General features: G+C 33.1%; 1 protein-coding gene across 2 annotated transcripts in view; it reads right to left on the bottom strand.

Annotated features, from left to right (window-relative positions):
• The window catches only part of LOC134529781 (fasciclin-3), a 64,976-nt gene that overhangs the window by 1,648 nt on the left and 41,098 nt on the right, over nt 1-22,230 (bottom strand). Inside the window, exons 8-9 of one of the 2 annotated variants that reach the window (XM_063364220.1) lie at nt 4,519-4,546; nt 3,197-3,314 (exon numbers count right to left, since the gene is read on the bottom strand). In XM_063364220.1, the coding sequence (XP_063220290.1) occupies nt 3,197-3,314; nt 4,519-4,546 (146 nt within the window). Of the gene's footprint in view, nt 1-3,196; nt 3,315-4,518; nt 4,547-21,089; nt 22,010-22,230 lie in introns of those variants that run through there. The other variant, XM_063364221.1, reaches the window with a different exon arrangement.

The raw sequence follows: 22,230 nt of genomic DNA, 5'->3' as shown, positions 1-22,230 counted from the left end.
TCTTAGCTAATAAATAGTAGGTATTTTTGAAGTTGTGATTAAGTCTTATTATGACTATTCAAGTTTACAAAGTTATTCCAGGGTAGTTTCACTATCATAAAGTTTCATTTGGCACACCATTCCAATTATTATGCCCCCCTGCCCCCCCCCCCCCCCCCCCCAATGTTCACGAAAGTGTGCTTATACAGGTGCAGCTACCACACGCGTGTCTGGCAATAGACATAGAATTAATTATATGTATGTATACACCTATCAGCTGAAGCACCCAATATTGCCTGGGCTTTACACAGTGTTAAGACACCTCTTTTTTTTAGGGAGAGTAATTCAATTAAAAAAAAGGGGGTTGTCTGTAAAGTCGGTTTACGGACGATGATTTTACATGATAACGTCATAAGAAAACATTGATGAAAAATTGCATACTTTTTAATTTTCAAATATTATTTACAGTTTTTGCAAATTAAATTTAAATAATTTGTTTAAATATAATCACAAACAATTAGTTATAGAAATAAACTGAAATCAAATCAATGTCAATAAATTGTTAATTTGAAATGATGAAATTGGACAGATAAATCAAATTTTTTAAATTGCTGCTTTTAAAAAGCCCGCCTTAACATGTTTGATATTATAGAAGATTTTGTCGCACAGTGGTTGGCCGGTTCTTGCAGGCTCGGCTCAGGCGGAATGTGACAATGAGTCATGCTTTTTCGTGCGTGCAGCCTGCGTTCATCGATTTATAAGACATCACGTCAAAAATGTAGTGTTTTATTTTATAAATTTAAAGTACTGGTGGATAAAGAATGAGAGTAAGATTTTTTTTTTCAAAATCAGATGTAGACATTATGTATTTGTCATCTTATTTTGAATGTCTAGTGAACAAAATTTCATCAAGAAGTACCAAAATTCTTTTAAGGGCTGGGAATGTAAGATACGATGGTTTTTCAAAATCTAATATAAACAGTGATCTTCCTTACTCTTTTTGAAATCTGTTGTAGATGGTAATTTTCATCATATGTGCAAATTTAATCAAGAGGTACCAAATTTTCACTTAAATGGGTGGGAGGGGAATGGGGGTACAAAATGTTGTCAAGCTCATAGTTAAAACTATTGATTTATATAAAAAAAGCATGCAAATAAACAAACATAAATTCTTCTTTACATATATATGTGTGTTTATATGTGTATACATATACATATATGCATATATATATACATATACATATATATATACATATATGCACATATTCCCAATTAATCACTTCAATTGTGTTTATACGATTTATTTTTATTATAAGTAAAAAATAAATATTATATGCCTACCTAGCATAAAATAAACAAACCAACGGACTGAGCTATGCATCAAAAATTAACGCTTGGTTAAACAAAACAAGTAATATTATAATTCTCTTAAACTGTTTTGTTAAAACGCAGTAACAAATCTACAACAATGTGCGGTATCAAAAGCACTAGATCTATTTGTCAAAAATATATCTTACCCAGCTATTGAACTGAACATAAAAATCTCTCAACCAAATTTTTAAACTATAAGAATGGTCACTATCTCAGTTTACACAATGCTTTCAAAGAACATAATTGGTCAATCATTATGATATGTGTGATGTAAAATAATATGGTGGATACTTGAAGGAAATTATTAAAACATTAAAATCTAAACATCATAAATTGTATAAACATAACTATGCTTTGTTTTCACAATGCCATAAAGAGGCTAAGTCTCTCATTGCTCGTGACAAAAAATATTGGCTGAAAAATGTAAATAATAAAATCAAACACAATTCTAAAATATTTTGGCATTATCTGCGAATTATGAGAGATGGTTATAAAAAGTAAATCTGAAGGTAAAACGATTGAATCACCAATGACCCTTTATTTATTGCTAACAGCTTTGTTAAATATTTTGCTAGTGATTATGTACCCCAGTCTAACAATCATAATCCTTTACAATGTGATCCAATTAAATGATTTTATCCCTGTTTCTGATACCGCTGAGTCTCTTGTGTTTTGGGGTACAAAATCCTTGAAGTCTACAATGTCTACAGGCCCTGATGGTATTCCAAATTTTATCATAAAAGGATGCTCTCTGCTTCTAGTCCCACTACTTATACATATTTAATAAAAGCATTAATAGCTGACTTTACCCCAGGAACTGGAAAATAGTTAAGGTCATTCCTATACATAAGAAAGAGAGAATTAAATGTTATGAATGTCACTCTTGAATGGATTTGCTAAAGTCTTTGGCTAAACACCTTGAATTTAAATTGAAAAATTAACTTACTAACTTTTTTCAACCCTATATATTCTCAAGTATGGCCAAGTAGATGCTTGCTATTTTGATCCAGCAAAGGCCTTTGACACAGTAAAACATCATATATTACTAGAAATATAGCTAACATTGGTTTAAATGTTAAATACTTAAAATTGTTTAAGAAGTTTCTTTGTTTCGATAAATAACTTCAATTCTGATTTAAATCTAGCTAGCTCTGGAATTCCTCAAGGAGGTAACCTATCATCTCTCTTATTTAATATCTTTATTGATTTATCGTTATTTATTTAAGTGCTAAATCACTACATTGGCACTTTAATTGCTGATGACTTAAACCATTCTTATCAGTGTCTTAACATATTACCCCCTTTTGAAGGCAAGTTTGATAGGATGATGTGTAGGATAAATAATTATTAAATAATTATTTTCTTCTCATAACCCAGTACAAACAGCAGTTTTCACACAGTCTACACAAAATGTATCACAATCGTTTAGGGTGTAAGTAGCAACCCAAAAGGCAAGTAAAACTTGTGTATGATATTTTAAATTTTAATGACAAGTAGGTATATATTTTACATTAGTCTACTTTTAGAATAAATTATCATCATTACAAAAAAAATTATTTGTTCTGACACACTGGCCACATTATTTTTTCATCTGGGTGGGCTAGCACAAGGTGCGAAGAAAGGGTAAATTACAAATATTTACTAACCATTACTTTCACATGTCACATGGGGTATGCAGAGACATACCACTTCCATTAACACTTAAAATGATTTTGTCAAGTATCATTTACATCAAAAATTTCAGCAATGAATCTGAGAACTCATTTGAAAACTGTTTCTAACTGCTGGTATCTACTCTTTCAACCAGTATTTTAGTACTTATACATACAAATACATAAACACGTACCTTTAACTCTTCTGAATCATCAGCAACTTTGTCTTTCTTCTTTATGAAAATGTTAGCAACATTTATTTTTGGCTTCTTTATTGGTTCGTAAGGATTAATTCCAGATGCTGTTTCATCACTGTAATTAACAGAACTGTGCAAACTAAAAATGATCCATTTAACATAATTTTATTAGCTTATTTTTCTACAAATGCACTTTACTTTTACCAAAAAATTTAGGTTACTGACATATATAACATATTTAATCATCAAGAATGCCAACATTGATATTTTGTAAAATAAATATACCTACTGGTAAAAGTAATACGTTATCTTCAAAGATTTTACTCAGAAGTTGAGACAGTCAAATATTAAAAAGAAATTGCAGAAGTATGTATCATATTTTCTAAATGTTTAATGATTCCATGAAAGATTCATTACTACCTGGGATCACAACAAGTTGTGTTATTTATGTTAGGTTAGTTCAAATAAATTTTTAAAGAAACATGTCTTCTGTGTAACAAAATTTTGTAATTGATGTTGATGATAACCACACCCGTCACTAACACTGACGCCAGGATTTCAACAAGAACATTACAATTCATGTTGAATAATGAAGCATCTTTGTGGTCATCACAAAGGTATCCAAGAACTTGTCAATTATACTTCTCAATTGCTATGTATGAAAGCTTTGATTGTAATCATATCTATACTGTTTTTTTTTTGTACTGATGCTCCAACACAAACCAAAATTGTTACAATGGGGAAAATGAGAGTTGTTTGTTTTAAACACTAATGAGAGCATACAATACACAAATTAGCCTGATTGGATTTTAATATTTTGTAATTATCACTTCCTTTTTAAATGATTGGCCATTCCTGCCTTAGTGACACTACATTTTCAGCAGTTTTTTTAATGTGCTAATCTGTTCTTAATAACATATTTGCTTCTACCATTGCCTGTTATTTTTCTACCCAAATAGTACAAATCAATAAAAAAGGCTATTTCTTACTTGCCATTTTTATGATTATTGCTATTTCTGTTTACCTACTGAATTAAAAGCATTTGTCTGAATAATGCTACTTGAAACATATTTTTTGTCTTTCTTCTATGGAATGATACTACATATTTCTACTCTTAGTTCTTTGAGAATCTAACAGAAAGCACCATTGTATAGGGTGAGCACACTATTCATAATTCTACCAATTTCAAGAATAAAATATAACACCAACAAACCAACATAATGTGCCATATATTTTTTAGGGAAATTTTTCATTAAATAGGCTTTGTTTTATGTTCTGTTTAAATGCATGTTTAGAATTATAAATATGCATGTACTTACGGTTTGATTAAGTGATTACTGTTGGTTCCTGAAACAAAAACAAAAGTTATTACACAAAGAACAACACATAGTGTTCATTCAAATTAATACCAAACATTTCCCTCTGTGGCAACGGAGTACCTGCTTCAAAATGTGGAGGGGCATTTTCAACCTCTTCCCTGGAGCCATACAGTAACAGCAATAACAAGAGAAAAAACATTTTTTTAACTAGTTTGAGAGGATCATGCTTACAAATTTTCTAGCTACAGCTTGTTTGTGTTTCTTCCCACCTTGGAAGGGGAGGGGGAATCTTCCCCCACCCCACCCCACCCCACCCCCTGGATAGGTGGCACTTATTTCTACAGGCATCTACAAGAATCTACAATTGGCAGCTGCTGACACTGAAAAGATTACAGCAAAAAAAAAATCAAAATTTGATCTGTAAATATACCAAGCTAAAAGAGTTAAAACTTCAAACAGTCTGCTGTTTTCATGATTGCAGAACAGTACAATACTTCAAAACACTGTGATCAGAATTGGGAATATGTGAACAAAAAGCCTAGTACTATTTTAGTTTTAACTAAAAATTGTTTAGCTGGTAAGATAATGGAGTAAAGAAACATCAAACCTTGGGCACAATTCTGCCAATTTAGTGCATTTGTGCTACTCAAAACTCTTTTGGAATAAATCATTTTAAAAAAAACTAACATCACAAAGTGCTTAGGGAGGGGACAATAACTGTGTTCACATGTAACAGAAAAGATTTCTAACTTCCATTCAGGAACGTACCGCAAGAACGCCTCCTCGTAAGCAGGGACATGCACAGGACTAGAAAACCGGGAAAAGTCAGCAAATTTAAAACGGTCAGGGAATTCTGGGAAATGTCAGAGAAATCACAACGTATTTCTGGAATTTCTTCTTGTGCTAACAAAACTGAAATGGAAAATACAGCTTTCGTAGATTTTTAGGCACCACAAAAAAATTCAGAAATGTTTAATATCATAAAATTTGGTTGATTTCCCTTCTTTTTGTGCATTCTCAGGCTTTTTACTGTGAACACGTAGTTGAGCAACAAAAAAAAATTTATGCATTTTTACACACAAGTTCGATAGCTTGACTCAATAGTTTTGGGTGAATTGACAGTAATTGTTTGCAAATATGTATTATTTCAATCTCAAACTGTATTAATTTTACCAGAGATTTACTACGCTGCCATTTATTTTGATGGGCCTCTATTGTCAATAATCAAATTTGAATTGCAAAAATTCTGGAGAATACCCGCTTACAAGGATTAATAGAGATAAAGTAATGCAAAGTTATTCAAAAATAGCAGGATAATTTCATCACTTGCGATAAAATTTCAATTAATAATTTTTGTTGTGGTAAGGAGATCAAGACCAAAGTTTTTCAACGAGAATATATTTGTGATTTCTCCAATGTTCATATGGGCTGGATGCATAGGTAGGGCATATGTGTTAATATTAAACAAAATATATGAAACGAAAAACCAGACCACACATGTTTTGATACTGGTTGGGGGAAAACTGGCATCGGAATCATTTAGAAATTAAAAAAAAAAAAAAATTACAATATGTGCTATGAAGTGTGGCGTGACCATAATCAGCAAATATGCGAGGGTGTCTGTATGAAGTGACTCATAAAACTAGCTTTCAAAATCAGGTAACCTCAACTTGTGAAAATGGCAACCTCAGCTAAACACAAAATAAATATAGTTTATATAATTTGTAATTTAAATTACATTACGATTTTGGTTATACTCGTTATTCTATAAAGTGGTTCCTAATTCAGTACTATTTATTTTTCATTTTGACATCAAATTTTTAAGTTGGTTAGGTTAGTTATGATAGGTAATTCATAACCAATTGTTCTAATGCATTCAAAGTATTTTTAATGTACCTAGTTAACCTAGATTAACCAACTGTCTTTATTATTTTTAAATTTTTTAATGTAGCCAACCTATGTATTTCAACTGATTATTAAATCACAGTAACTGTAATATAAAAAAGCTAACCTAACCACTCAGAGTGGTAGACTACTGGTAAACAACTTGAATGATTGGACATTGTCGGAGAGTAAAAATGCTACTTATAATTTTTTTCCAGAAAAGAAGCTATTCTTTAGAACTGCCAATAATTAATTTTAATATAGCAAGTTGTACTGAGTAAAAACATATTGGTGCAGTTGAAGTCCTTTGCTAATGTTTTCTTCTAAGAAGAGGTTTTATTATGTAATTGTTACGTATTTTATTTTGGTATGAATACATTTTAAGATGAAAATGGGACATTTGAATGGCTCATAAACCATCTTTTCCTGCAGATAAATCGTCAACATCAATTGGTGCTGCAGGATTGTTTGTGTGTGGAAGGTCTGGAAAACCTGAAAAAGTCAAGGAATTTTGGAATTCCAAGCTTGTAGCAACCATGTGTAAGAATAAGAAACCTTGGAAGAAAACATACCTATGCAAAAAAAAAATAAACTGTAGCATTACCAAGCTATGTTGAAAAGAAAGGAACAGGACTATGGTGATATATTTTTTTTTGTGGCTACAACTGAAGAACTGTAACAAGACACTGCTGGGATATGAACTTGTAACCAAGTAAAGTAATTAAAAATATAATAATTGTTAACAGTACATTTTACAATAGTAGTACTGAAAATACCTGAAAATAGTATGTTGTCAATATTGAAAGTCATAAATAAGTGAATGAACAATTAAGACTACATGTAAAATAATGGTGACTGGCGGGAATGAAATACTACCACCAGCCTGGATCTCCCAAGTTCAACAGCACACAAATGGAAGTATTGGGAAGCCATTGAGGTGTAAGAAAATTTTAGGGTCTAGGACTGGCCTGTAGGAAATTTTTAGCCCACCCAGGCTTGAGCAGTGGCCTGCAACACTAACAGGAAATCACTTTTCACCTGCTAAATAAACTTAAAACAAGTAAGCATTATGATAATCATTTTAACATGAAATAATTTCAATTGCTATTGATTAAAGCAGTGTATTACTGGTATACTGCTCAAATATTTGTAGTTATTTCCTATCACAAACCACAATGTCATAATCTGGGAGACAAAAAAGGAGAGTTTTTTTTTTTTTGTTTAAACTATACATGAAACATATTGGCCTGCTAGATTTCTTAAATTTTAGTATTAGTTCATATCTACTTAAAGGTGGGACAACACCTTGTCTATTAAGTGTTTGAGCAATGTATGTTAAAGGGTGCAGGGAAAAGCAGAGAGCTTCGAACATCACCTCTCTTCTTTGCGTCAACTAAAAACTAACTGCAACAACAACTACTTTGCAGTCCAAATATGAAATCCAGATGAGACCGCAGAAGAGCGGGTTAGCACTAATGATAGATTGTTGTGCAACTGATTCATGCATGCAATTAGGGACAAAGACATATGAGGCGCTGAAAGGCCAAATGGTGTAAGTCAACTTTTGCTACAAATTGAGTTATACACAGTAAAGGACAGTTAATAGTATTTTCTTTTAAATGGCATAGTGATTTAAGTCCTAGTTCTGTCTATGATCACAAGACAGCAGCACAAAATATATGTAATAAATACAAATAAAGTTCTGTTAATAGCCAAACTGGTGTAAGATGACTTACACCACTATGCATCTTTCCAATATCTTTATTAAGATATGGCAGCATAGTGCAAGGTAAAATATTTGCTAACTCAGACTGTGAGTGTAGAATGAAGTGTCATAGCAAAATTGATGAAAAAAGTAGAAAACAAGTATTTCAGAACTTTTGGAAAATGGGTGACTTTCGACCGCAAAATGCTTATGTAGGTGGGTTGGTTAAAGTCTGCAAACAAATTTCACGGCGACCAATAAATTCTACAAAGCCTCCCCGCCAAAGTGTTCATTTATTTTATTTGCCTTTTAACGGAGATTCTACAAGAGCATGTAAAAAATAATTTCTTACAAACATTTCAGATATCTAATGGCAGGATGAGCATGGCTGTAAGTAAAATCCAAGAAGGAAAAGAAATCGGCAGTGATGGAAGAGGAAATAATCCACCAGGCAATAAAACGTCTGAGGACCGTTTAGATAAGGTGCGTGTTCACATTCAGTCCTTTCCTAGCTACCAATCACATTACAGCCGTTCTCACAACCCAAACAGGTGTTACCTAGCACCTGATATGAACATCAGATTTTGGTTCGATAGAACAGTTTTCTAAAGTAAAGTTAATCTACACTCCTGAAGATTGGATGGACATTATCACAAAATCAAGGAGGAAAAGACCATTCATGGTAGTCAAGATGTCTCCAGGGTTTTCTTCTCAACATCATCTCTAGAAAAAGTGGTAACTAAGAGAAAGAAAAATGACTTGAACGAACAAATTTCGTGGTTAAAAATACAGTGTCTACAGTACAGGCGATCAAACCCCCTAACAATTTATTACAAGGAGACCTTGAACAAGGACATTGACTTTTGTAGCATAAACTTGGCACAAGGAAAGAGAGAGGGACGACCTGTGCATCAGGGTTTTGCCAACATTATGCAAGAAAAGCTTTCCGATGGAGTCAGAACCATCAGTCACAGCAAGAAAAAAGATATGCTAGATCTTCTGCAGATCATACCACCTATTCACCACGAATACTTCCTAAGCTTAAAGGAGAATCCTGAAGAACACAATGAAGTTGAACTTGGGCATCTTAAAGAGGACGATCCTGAGTGATGTCTTTGGTGAATGATCACTTACTTCCTTACGAACCATAATACTATTGAAATAAATTATTTTTCATGCCACTTTATGGAACACGTGAATTGTGATTATGCATTCTCTTTACAATATTTTTAAAAAAAGCACTCAATTATGTCTAATAATAATAATAATAATAATAATAATAATAATAATAATAATAATAATACCAAGTGATGTTTTTTTAAAATTAATGTACAGTATATTGTTGTACACATTATTTTTCCATTCACATTTATACGCAAAGTGGTGTAAGTCACAGATTTTCATTAAAAAGTCTAAAGCCGCTTATGTTTTACTTGTTGTGAGATGTAAGATATAGATTTTATAATTGCAAAAGATAAAATACATCATTTGAGAATAACTAGTACCATTGAAATGTGGTAATGTTATCTTAGGAATTTTCTGTCAATCAACAACTTTAAACCTTAATATCTCCGATGTATCAATTAATGACTTACACCACTTGGCCTTTCAGCGCCTCATATGAAAAGCCTTGCTTTGGGGCTAACCTAACACTGGAAAAGGATGCAGCATTTTTTCAATTGCGAGCAAAGTTACAACAAGTGAAAAACATCCACAAAAGAACAGAAAGTGAAAGTGTGTAGGAGAATTAATAAAAACATCAGCACAGGGAAATGACAGCATGCTAAGGGACACATGACTCAGACAGTGAATTTCATGTAGTTGGTGCCAAACAAAACAAACACGGACCCAGTTCATGCCTAGTTTATGGTACGAACAGTGCAAAGTGCAGCAAACCGAATCATTTTGCCAACTTGCTTGGCGTGAAAATTGTGCAAGTAGTTGAGGACAACTAAGGCACAGATGAATCTTTGTACTGACATACTGCCTTTGAGCCTGTTCAGGAAATTCAATCAACAGTTTAAACACTATGCTAAAACCCTGGATACGATAGTTAAGTCCACTGGGAAAGTTTCCCTGTGTTGCGGAGTAAATAATTATGATGCATTTTGAAGAATGGCCAGATTCTTCTAGTCCGTTCTTACCTCTCCTCCCTTCCTTGGCCCGCCCCCCCCCCCCTTCTTCCAGTCCATTCTTGCTTCTCCTCCCTTCCTTCCCCTCCTTTGCTTGCCATGCCCCTCCTTTCTTCCTTTCCCCTTTCCCTCCCTCCCTCCCTTCCTCCTCCTCCGACCTTCCAGATCGTTCCGGCCTTCTAAACCTTCCTTGCCACCCCTTCCCCCGTCTCCTCACTTTCCCTTGTCCCGCCCACTTGTTTACCATTAGTGAGCCGGTCGCTTCACTCGTCTGTCAACCGGCAGCGGTCCTGGTTCCCGTCGCCCCTGTGTCTGGTAAGGCGTATTTGCAGGCGTGCTCGGCCATGCCCATTTCAGACTTACTTATGTCTCTTCCACTCCAGGCGCTGGCGCCTGTTGTCGGGCCTTGTTATTGCCTTTGACTTTAATGTTCATCTTTGCTCATCATGCCCACTTGTTCTGCACTGTTCGCCCTGCGGCCGAGCCTGCCTTGATTAATTATTGATGCTATGCCACTCGTTGGCTGCATCATTCAGGCCTTCTGCCCTTTTTGATTTGCCATCTCATTTTCTGGATTGTTACCACGCCTTACCAGGTCCACAGGGGCAACTCAAAATTATGATTTTCTTTTATTTTTTAAATGTTAAATTGTTATTGAGTTTACGACCTGTTATACTTGTTTGTATTAATGTTACGTAAATCAATATTCTCTTATAGGGTAACCTTATATGATGTATGATGAATATGCCATTTCAGTATTAACTAATATAACAAGTTAACAAATGTACTAATTAATGTTGTTCACATTATACAAATGGATTTCTGCAATATTTATTTATTTACTTGTTCTCCTTTTTTGTATTAATTGTGTCTTGTGACGTTTGAGGCAGTCAGGTGGGTGACTCGTGCCCCACCTGGTTCAATTTATTGATTTTTATGCTTGTAAATTTAGCTGTCATTCCAGTGTTGGGTGTGTCACGTTACATAGCCTTAAACCCAGTGCAAAGTATAACTCAGTGGCTGCAGGCAGCATGGAATGGTTCATACTAGAGAAGCACTGGGGTGTTTTCTGCAAACTGGTAAAATATTAATCAAACCATGGGCAGAACCAGTCTAGAAAACCTAGGAGATCACCAGAAGCATTACAAAAATCCCTCAAGAAAAGACTTGCTAAGCTAGTAGAAAAGAAGGTGACAGAAAGAGTGATAATTAAAAGGCTCAAATAAGCAAACTTTAATGAAGGCATGCTCAGGCAATGCCATGCTGTACCAAAGGTAAGTAAAGTTGGCAAAAAGTGAAAAAGTGGAAGGGAAAAAATTCTCAGCCTTGGATTTTTTTTTTTTTATTTATCAATTTGTTACATGACTACCAACAGTATAAGGCCATGGGTGGTAGGCACGATAAACATAAAAAAATACATAGACAAAACAAATACGTACATGAAACAAAATGAATAACATTGAGGACAATACTATAATAACACATACACAAGACAACACAGCAAGCAACTAACAGATAAACAAGAACAAGTTTCATAATTCTATAACAACAGAAATGATAATCCAGAACCTGATTAAAAAAAAAAAATTAAATATGGTATCATCAGCAATGTGATGACCGAATTGTGAGTGTCATTGAGTGCAGAGAGCATTTTGCCAATTGCACCCTTAAAAACCAAAACTCACCAGAATCCATACTCTTCATTTGACCTCACAAAAGAAACCACCCTACGATATGATACGTCCCATAACAGGTTAGGTTATTACTTATTTCAAAAGCCCAAAATAAAGGCCACCTTGTATTCATAACATCATGGGAGAAAAACTACTCCCAGTCAGATTAACAAATGTTAGTCATACTTAGGCAGGTTGCTCTCACCCCATTTTCATTAAAATATGTTTATTATGTGATAAAATTAAAGTTTTAAAAAGGAATTGTAAATTTTTTTAGTAAAAATATTCATTAGTTTGTCATAGAAGTCTGATCTACATGTTTCGGCCAGTTGTTTTTGTAATACTTCAGCTGGGTTTCTTTATGTCATTTGTTATGAAAAACTGATATGGATCATTTTTTGCTGTTATTTAAATATTTTCTTTTGCTCAAGACAAGTTAAAATATTTTTTTCTCTGATATTCTTTAAACTTTGCAACTGCAATTGGATCTTGATTTGCACACTCTCGTTGACGGCATGGCCGTCCCAGGTGTCGCGGAGATTGTCTGGCAGTAAGGCAGTGGATTTCTGATGGTGTTGGCGGGTGAATGCGAAGTAGTGGCGAGTATCGCTCGGCAGAAGGGCGTCTCAGCAGTGCTAACCAAGATACAGCATGAGGAGACTGCACTAGCTGACAGAAACTGTCAACTGTCCAGTATTTTTTAAGTCACCCTCTTTTGGAGCCCCAAGTTTTTCCAAAGCGTGACAGTGTAGAGTAAGGATTGTTGCCCCCACTGTTTGGACTAGACCTTTGGTGTTATGCTCTTTTACCGGTTTTGCAAATGTCAATAATTTGTGGACAAACTTTTATTCACAACCTAAAATTATGCAGAAATTATGTCTAAAGTGAATGAAAATTTTTTGTGAATAATGTTCCGCCAACAATTTTTTATGCTTAATTTTTTCAAACAAAAGGGATGGTAACTGAAGTTTGTAAGTTTATTTCATAACAATAAATTTTTTCAAGATTTAAATTTGACAAATAACACACTTTGCTGCGGAAGTATTGTATAACCCTGTCATAAGCGTAAAAAATTGAAAACTTTTTAATGAAACAAACACTGTTTATGATGCAGAAAGTGAAGGAACTCACATATTCGTGGTCAAGATATAGATGGCAAATGACCACTGAAATTTTTTTATTGAACTTCCAGGGTAGTTTCACTCTCACAAAGTTTCATTTGGCACAACAATGTGTTTGGTATGTCTCCTAATTTTTATAAAAGTGACTATTTATGGGTTTTATGTTCATACACATGGGTCCGCCATCTTCCTGTGGAAATAGTATACTGTACCTGTACTGGCTTTCGTGGTCGGAAGGTGGCCACCACGTGGACTGTGAATTTTCAAGTATTAATAAAAATACATTAATATCAGTTTGTGTGTGAGAGACATTGTTCCAGTATCCAGTCGTCTACCATAACGTTTATTGGGAACCTATGTGTGTTTTTCGGTGGCCAAATGATTTATGCTAGTTATAATGAATGTCCACTCCAGGCAGAATATTTTGAGCTAGCTGAAATGGTCTGGGGTGCGACAGTGTTTTTACAGTAAATACAACCCTGGTGAGTGTTGCGATCCACAGAACAACAATGACATACGTGATGGGGAACTCGTGTTGCGAGCAGACAGTGCGACGTCCTGTTTCCGCCGCAGCGCACTGCCACAGATGTTGGGAAACAATGTTAGTTTACTCATGTACTTTGCCCGCTGGTTGCGACGTACGCGTGCATGAATTCTGGCAATTCTTACAGCAAGAAAAGACACACGTCACTGCCCGGCAGTTTTTCAGTGGAAGTCTTATTCGCACTGGCAGCTTGCTAAAAGCTACGAGACATTATTTATGATCTCTTTGTACATATTTCTATAATACTATTTTATTTAGTCGTCTACCTATTGAAACAAATTCATATCTCAGAAAGAAATACTATTACTGTCCTCTCAAGAAGCCACTGTAAACTGACTTCATGCATGAATATGGCTAAAACATTAGCATCATTACGTATTTATGCCCTTTTTGGGGACAGGGTGTTGAATAAGCTTTCTGTGGTATCAATGTGTAAGACTAATAAAGAAAAATTAAAATTATGTTATAACAAGCCATTGAAAATGGTCGTCTTGCTGGCTGCTTGCTGTAAGTTTGGTACGACTCTGTTTATGCTTCCTTTGGAGATTATACGTGTTATACATTCTTAAGTATCAGTTTGTAAGAGAACCTTGGTTTAAGCAAATTAGTCTCATTAAAAGATTGTATAATTTTTTGTAAGCAGTTACTGAATGACAATAAATAATGTTTTTTAAGCTAAATTTTTAATGTTCTATTTCTTTCAAGGTTTTATACTAAATAAACTGTTAACTTTTTTCAGTATCTGTACTTTTGTGTGTTTGTTATTGTTTTACTTATGTAGTGTTAAGTGAATATTTACTTAAAAAAGAAATAATTAGTTTCAATCTAACCTGTGTGCATAACAGTATGAAGTAAATAACTACCTAAATTTTTTTTTTTTGGTACAGCCTGCAGTTACAATGGATTTTGAAGGTCATATTACTTTTGAAAGATTTTAGAAACATCAGGAACTTTCTAGAAATTTTATGTACAAAGCATTCTACATTTTCTAGTATATTCCAAAACGTTCGATCAAATATTCCATGTAACCAAAATGTTCTGAATGTTTCCTACTCAATGTATCCAGCATTTTGGTACAATGTCTAGACTATTCTCGATGAGAATAATATGGCCATGAGCTTAACCCGACAGGCCAGCACAGGTAATTAGGTAGATTCTTTGCTGTGCCGCTAGTAAAAACCCACATGAAAATAACAGGCAAATACTAAGAGTAAGCTTCAGTGCACTAAACCACCTGTCTCCATAAAGGATTTGATAAAGTAGACATTAAGAAAATAACACGATAGTTAATCTCAAAAAAAATAGTAACCAAGGAAGAAGTGTTTAGAACATTTGAACTACATATAATACTATAAACAGTTTCAGTCATATTAAGTAAAATTTATTTGCTAGGCTATAATGTAAAATTTCCATTTGGTCAATTTCATAATTTTTCAAGTAACAAATTGGTTTCTTCTTTCATAAAATAGCTATCAAGGGTATTAGACCAAAAATGCCATATTTAATATAATTACCTTTTTTTTTTAATTTATATACTAGCTGTGGCACGAGTGTGGTACAGGTTCCATTTCCATTTTGACGCAAAGAAATTTTATTACGGATGGGCCAATCAAATCCTCAAATACTATGAAATCCTTAGTATCTTAAGTATTCAATATTAAAGTACAGAGATTCAAAGAAAAATATAAGAGGAAATAAAGTAAATTAAAAAATTCAACACTGATAACCTTTGAAGTTTACGTCAATTTTTTTTCTTCATATAATTGTCCTGTTAACATTCTTAATGATAGTGTACTTTTTAAATGTAATTATATAAATAAAATTTTGATATGTATTGATTCTGGAAACTTAGTTTGTGAATAAAACATTTAAAGGGTTGAATGTTTCAACACCATAAGTTATTATTTTTTTTTGACACTTTAGATTTAGATTCGGATTCAAGGGGTATATTCGAGATACTCAGGATTTGAATTTGAGATTTGGATTTGAGAATATTGGAATCTGAACCATCACTAATTTTTATACACTCAATGCATCGACATAGCTATCAAAATAACTGCCAAAATAACTTATATTTGCAGTATCATGTCCATATAGTGGGAGCAAAAATAAAATATTTTAGATTTATCTCTTTATTATACAGTAGAACCTTGATTAACAAGGGTAACTGGTGGAGGAAGGGGGGGGGGGGGGCAGGTCAGCACGGATAAGCGAAAATCACAGATAATTGAATTCATGTGTATTTAGGTTATGCAACAAAATTTCTTAAGTAATTTATACAAAACAAATGTACTAGTATTACTGACACTAATTAGTTTTTAAAATATGTATGAATGAAATTATTTGTAATGACCTAAAAGACACAGTTTCAATGAAAAATATGAATTATATTTCAAATTTGATATGCATAGGTACGTGCAATTTAACAAATAACTTGATTTTAATCAACAAACAATTCTGGAAATATGTACATATGTATGTACTAGTTACATTTTAGTAAAGTAGACTGCTACAAATGTTTGCTTTTTTTTACTTTTGGAAACAACCTTTCTTATTTCTGTTTTCATATTCCTTAAAGTTATAATATGGTGGTAATAAAAATCTTCCTGCTCAATGAAGGTTATAAGTGTGTCTACTGCCTCAATTTCTATAAGTTTTTAGTTTTACTAATTTCTTGTCCCCTAAGGAATTACACTTTGCGGGCTTCATTCCCCCCCCCCCCCAAACAAAAAATGTTTAATTTTTAATTGAGAACCCGGTTAACCGAATGCCCGGTTAATCTGTTTTCTCCAGGATTTTTAGGTTTTCTAAGAAATTTCATAAAATGTTACTACATTAATAAAAATGTATGTAACTTAGCTAATGATGTTAATTACATCAAAGCTGAAACCAAATTAACCATTTGATATTAAATACCAATTATTTCATATTAAGTAAAATAGAAAGTATTCCTGTAAGACTATATTACTTCTGTCATAAAGTGTATTTCCTGAACATATTTAGTAGCTCTTGTATGTTTTTTTAAATATGACAGTAGTAATCAACTGCTTAATTTGTAATCATCTTCTCTATATATGTTTGCTGGGTGTTTAAATATTTCTACTGATTCTCGAATGTATCTTTTTTGGATTGTCATATGTTGGCTATGAAGCAGAAGATGGGGTCCACTCTTCAGAAAATCTCAAAACCTAGCTCTATATCTAACAAAAGACTGGCCAAACAGCCCAGCCAATTAGAAGAGAAGAGGCCACTGACTTGCCAGCATCCCAAGCCAATCACAGAAACCCAGCTCTGATAGGCCAAACCAACAGTCCAACCAGACAAATAGAAGGCTGTGATTGGCCCACAGCTGCAGCCAATCGGGAAACACTTCCCACTCAGTAGGTAACTCTACCCTGATGATGGTGACTGCAACGTTGACCAAAACGTCTGCGACATATTCGTCTAGACGCAACTTCCGACAATGGGCGTGAAAGCCTACGATATTTATTAAATAAAAAAATACAATTATAAAAATTAGACTACGTCACAGTTTGATACAATTTCTCGCATCATTATAATGCACAGTCTTAAAATAATGATATTAAATGTTTGACTAAATGCTGGAGTGAAACATTAAAAAACAAAATAAAAGTTACCAAAAGGCTGCCGAAAATTAAAATATTGTTACTTTTCCCCCAATTAATGTTTATTTTGGGACTTTTTCTAGACTTTCATTACATGCCCATCAGTTTCGACACTTTTTTGGTACTTTTGGGACTTTTGTGACCTGTAGACACCCTGGAACAGCAAGTGTTTGTTAGCTTGTAACAATTGCATTTTAAAATTCTTTGCAAGCTTTTTACGCATGTATCACCTAGCCAGTGTGTAAGACATTTCTTAGGGATAAAACAAAATCAAAAATAGACTGAATTGTAAATAATTGTTGAACAGGTTTTCACTTTGGGTGAATAATCTATTCTTCTTTTGAAAAGTTTTTAAATGCTTGTGCTCTAAAATATCTTCTCCTGTCTTTAGCTCAGCAGGGTACTCCAGTTGGGATTTGTGTCAAGATTTGTAATATGGTTGAATTTGGGGTTAATTAAGAAATTACCAACTTAATTTAGTTGTAAACGGGGCAGCCATTTCATATCAATGTTTTAATCCCAGGTTTTTAACATATTTTTTAAGTTGTGACTATTTATTTTGGTAACTGTTTAAGATATTAAAAAATGTATTCCAGGATAGTTTCGTTATCACAAAGATTTATTTAACAGACACATACTCTTGGTACATCCCCCAATGTTCATGAAAGCAAATACATACAGGTTAATGCCGCCACACACAGTCAGCTACCTGGACGACTTCAGCTCGCGGGCAAGTATAGCATAACTGTGTGTGCAGGTTAGAAATCAAACAATTAAACTTCCGCTGTATGATTGCATTTTCATCACATATGAAAATTTGCACCCTCTACAAGTCTGAAGATGGATAACTTCAAAAATAATATAATAAATAAACATAAAATATAAAAGGAATATGTGAATTAAAAAAAAAATTATTTATCTAAGAGCACACTGATTTTTGGTTGTGATAATATTGCCAAAATTTAATTTTTAGGCTTTTCAAAATTGTTTGCTACTCCAAGTTTTTTTGTTACCGTTGGCAGGTTCTTTAAAATTTGCAATGTTAGGGTTTCTGTCCACGCTTGGGCAGTCGAGTGATGGAAGACGGCGTGACTGACTGCAGGATGCAGTTTCCAGGTACTTGCTCCACTCTGAGCAGCCAGCCATTGTCTGCAGCAGTTACTGTTTGAGTGGACGGAGAGGGAAGAGACGGTAGGAAACAATACAAAGCTGGCTGGTAGTTGGCATGGAATTGGCCGGCTGGGAACAGCGTGGGTGAGAGCGACCCAATCAGGGCGGAGGTTTAAGGGCATGAGTGAGACACACAGTTTTCTAGCGAGGACACAGGTGAAGAAGTCGGTCGGATTATGTAGCGAATGGATGTGTTTGGTGATATTGGCGAGAAAAATGGGAATTCGCCTGGAGATGAAAAGTCATCATCCAAGATGAACTAACCTAACAGTAATATTTCCGCACCTTTGTGATCTTGCTGTTTTAATTATGAGTTAGTTTTTTCTAAGAAGGTAATTAATGGTAAATTTGGCGGGGTGTCATTATATTCAACTCTAGATAAACACAATCTGATCTCTCCAGTTATTTTGATAAGTATATTCTAAATTTTCATTTGGCTGTGACTCAAAAATGAAAGTGGATTCGGCTACATACGTTCTTAACAGTGAATCTCCAATGTTTTGAGGGCATGTTTTTGGATTTTTTTTACATACAATTTAGACCTTCGATCTGAAAGCCAACATCCACTGCTTAGTGGCTTGATTCAGAGTCCTTATGGCCAAAGATTTATCAGGGTTTTTCTGTTTAATTATAAGTATTGTGGATTTTAAAAGTCTGAGAGTTTTATCACATATATCTCATCCGATGTTCTACATTCTTGATTACGTAATGATTAGTAAAGATGTTAGTTTAATATAAAGATGAGATTTGAAGCCAGATGTGGAAATATTTTTTTGCATTGACTAATCTTTTAGTGGAATACTCATGTTTATTCTAGCTGGTTAAATAAATGTTCAAGGTTGTTGCTTACACCAGTTTTATTATTATTATTATTATTATTATTATTATTATTATTATTATATAAATGATGTCAACAATCCTATGGGATAGTAGTTTTTTCTTTCTGAATACATGGACTAGATATAAGTTTAGGATTTATGACGACTTTGTTTAATTGGTGTTTTGAGTCACTGCTACCTCCTGAATACCATCGAACCTGCCTAGTAGCCTGCCTACTCGGTAGTTAGGGTGTTTCAGCTATCCAATACACACTCAACTCATCTCTCACACATGTTTTTTTTTTCTGAGCTATGTTTGAAGAGTCTGGCATTTTTTTTATTTTTGGTGGAGCCCCCTTATTAATGTTTCATTCCATCTTATCTTCATTACATATTGTAAAAACGTCAATAGATTCTGAACTATTCTCAATAAAAATTGGTCCACTATCATCACTAATCCACATATATCTATTTAAAAGGAGATAAGAGTCAGTTCCTTTAGAACAGTGACAACAGAGTAAATCAAAGGAATTATTATATCTATGTTCCTCATAAGTCAATGATTTATAAGATAGCTAACTTAATTTTTTGGACAGTATTTATCTAATATTTAAAACCATTTGATTGCTATGTAGTCCGACATCAGAAATGTTTTCAATCAGAAAAATTTTTCTTACACATTTTAATAGTGTGAGCAATTGGATGAAAAAGACATGCTTGATTTAAGTTATGAATAGTATATGTGATTGAACTCAAATGTATTGAGAATTACAGCTGTGGAGGACACCAAATATCAGCTTTTAAACCACTATGAAATTTCTGGGGGAAAAAAAACCATCATCAGTTTAATTTGAACTCAAAATGTAATAATACTGGTGCTTGATGTGACCATAAAATATTTTTTAATGTTTTCTTTGGAAAAATATATCAAGACACAGAAGTTACTTAAATTTATATGCAGTTACCAATGAAATTATTTCAATTAAGGTATGACTAGTTATTAATAAACTAAATTAATTTTAATAATAGCTATTACATTTATTTCTATATTAGAATAGCAGTACCTAGTTTTCAAAAGTTTTAAATCAATTTTTTTTTCTTAATTGTTATTACTAAATTGAATATCAGCTCTGGTGGCTTTTGAATACCTATTCAGGTTACAAATGTGAATGATCAGGCTGAAATGTTTTCCATCCTTTATAAGTGAAAATATTGAGTTTTTACTTTTACCTACCTATTGCTTAAATCATCTATGTTCAGTTATTAGCTTCATGACCTATCATAGAAGAAACTCCATTAAATGAAATAAAGGTAGGTTTGTAGTTCAGATAGATCATATTTTTATTTATGAATAAACTTGTGATATTTGGTATATTGGTAGAAAATTACATGTGAAGTATTTTACATTTAAACAGATGTTTTTATTTATTAAAACTATTATATTGTCTACAAGATAGATGTGTAATATCCAAAAGCAAAATTAATGTTACGTAAATCTGTGTTCTCAAGTATAGCACAACTGTAGTCTTTTTGGAATTCCTTTTACAGTGCTTCTAAAAACTGGTCACATAAAATAGTTTTTTTAAAAAAATCAGCCATGTTGATTAAACTCCATTATCTTTAAGAGGGTTTTGATTAATGTATGCTTGACTGTAATGTCATCATTATGGTTGTGAATTAAAGCTAGGGATAAGCGTGGAATACATATTCTTACAATTTTGGTTTGCATGCATTAATGTTTTTTGTTGTTGAAAAACACACAACTCAATGTATAACTAATTTTATCACACCAGTTTCTGACATATATTTTTACTGTATGTACAATTTTTAAGGTTTAATGCTTTTTTTTCCCCTTGTGAATGCATAACTAAATTGTAAATATGAATTATGGTCAGACATTTTATGAATAGTAATGCTTTATTAAAAAAATTTAAGTTTTTAACAGTACAATCAGTAAGTGCAAAAATTGACATTTACCTTAATATCATTGAATATCATTACAAATAAACACATATTAGATAAAAAAACAACCCTTTCTTTTGTTGAAATTCAACAACACAAATATTACAAGAACGACAATAAAAATAGTAATCACTACTATAAAAAACACAAATACAAATTAAAGCTTACAAATAAATACTTTCTGGTCTAGTGAGCATTGTTTCTCTATGAAACCACGTAAAGCTGCCATAATTTTGTAATTATCTTTTCTTTAAGTTTAAACATGTTTGTACCTATCAGTTAAAAACATAACATTTTTAAAATCGCAATGATTAAAATCTGAACTACTAGATAGAAAAAATATTTATAAAGATATTTGTGCCCATAGTCAGATATACAGAAATATATAACATTAAGTATTAAAACTACAGTTCATAAGTACATCTGACAATCCTGAGATAATTTCTCTGTGGTCATAAAACAGCCACATTAAGTAATCTTTTTTAAACTATAGTTCTTGATGCACATTTTACACAAATATTCTGATACAAAGGGTGTTTTATGTGATGTCCATACATAAATGCTCTCCATAATGCAAATTCCATTTACCACTTCAATATCTTGAACACAGAAAAATTAAACAACATATATTAGCAGTGCTATACTTATACTTGTGTGTCTTTATCAGTTTCAAGAGGTTTCTTAATGTCATCATTGTCATTGATGTATTCGTTACAAATATCATTATTAGCCGGGTTATCCATGCCTCCTTCTACCTCTTCCTGAGCCACTTCTATCTTTGGCGGCTGGGAGATTTCAGGGTCAATATGAGCTTCGCTATTTGAGTGACTGCCTTTCCCTTTCGCACTGCTACTTGCTGTAAGAAACAAGAACCACATTTCTGTGAAGGCAAACATCTTGGAAATTTTAAATAATTGTGTTTAATAGAAAAATGGAATATATCAGAAAGTGTAACATTAAAAATACATAAAACAATCTGAAATTGGCAAAATGTTCATAACTATATTGTTGGAAAAAAAAACCTGAAGCAACCTGCAAGAATGCAAATAAAAGTAAACCAAATACTTTAAGATATGG

The sequence above is a fragment of the Bacillus rossius genome, chromosome 2, assembly GCF_032445375.1.
Source record: "Bacillus rossius redtenbacheri isolate Brsri chromosome 2, Brsri_v3, whole genome shotgun sequence".
NCBI classification, from domain to species: Eukaryota; Metazoa; Arthropoda; class Insecta; order Phasmatodea; family Bacillidae; genus Bacillus; species Bacillus rossius.
Note: the sequence above shows the minus strand (reverse complement) of the source record. Positions and strands in the feature narration are given on the sequence as shown.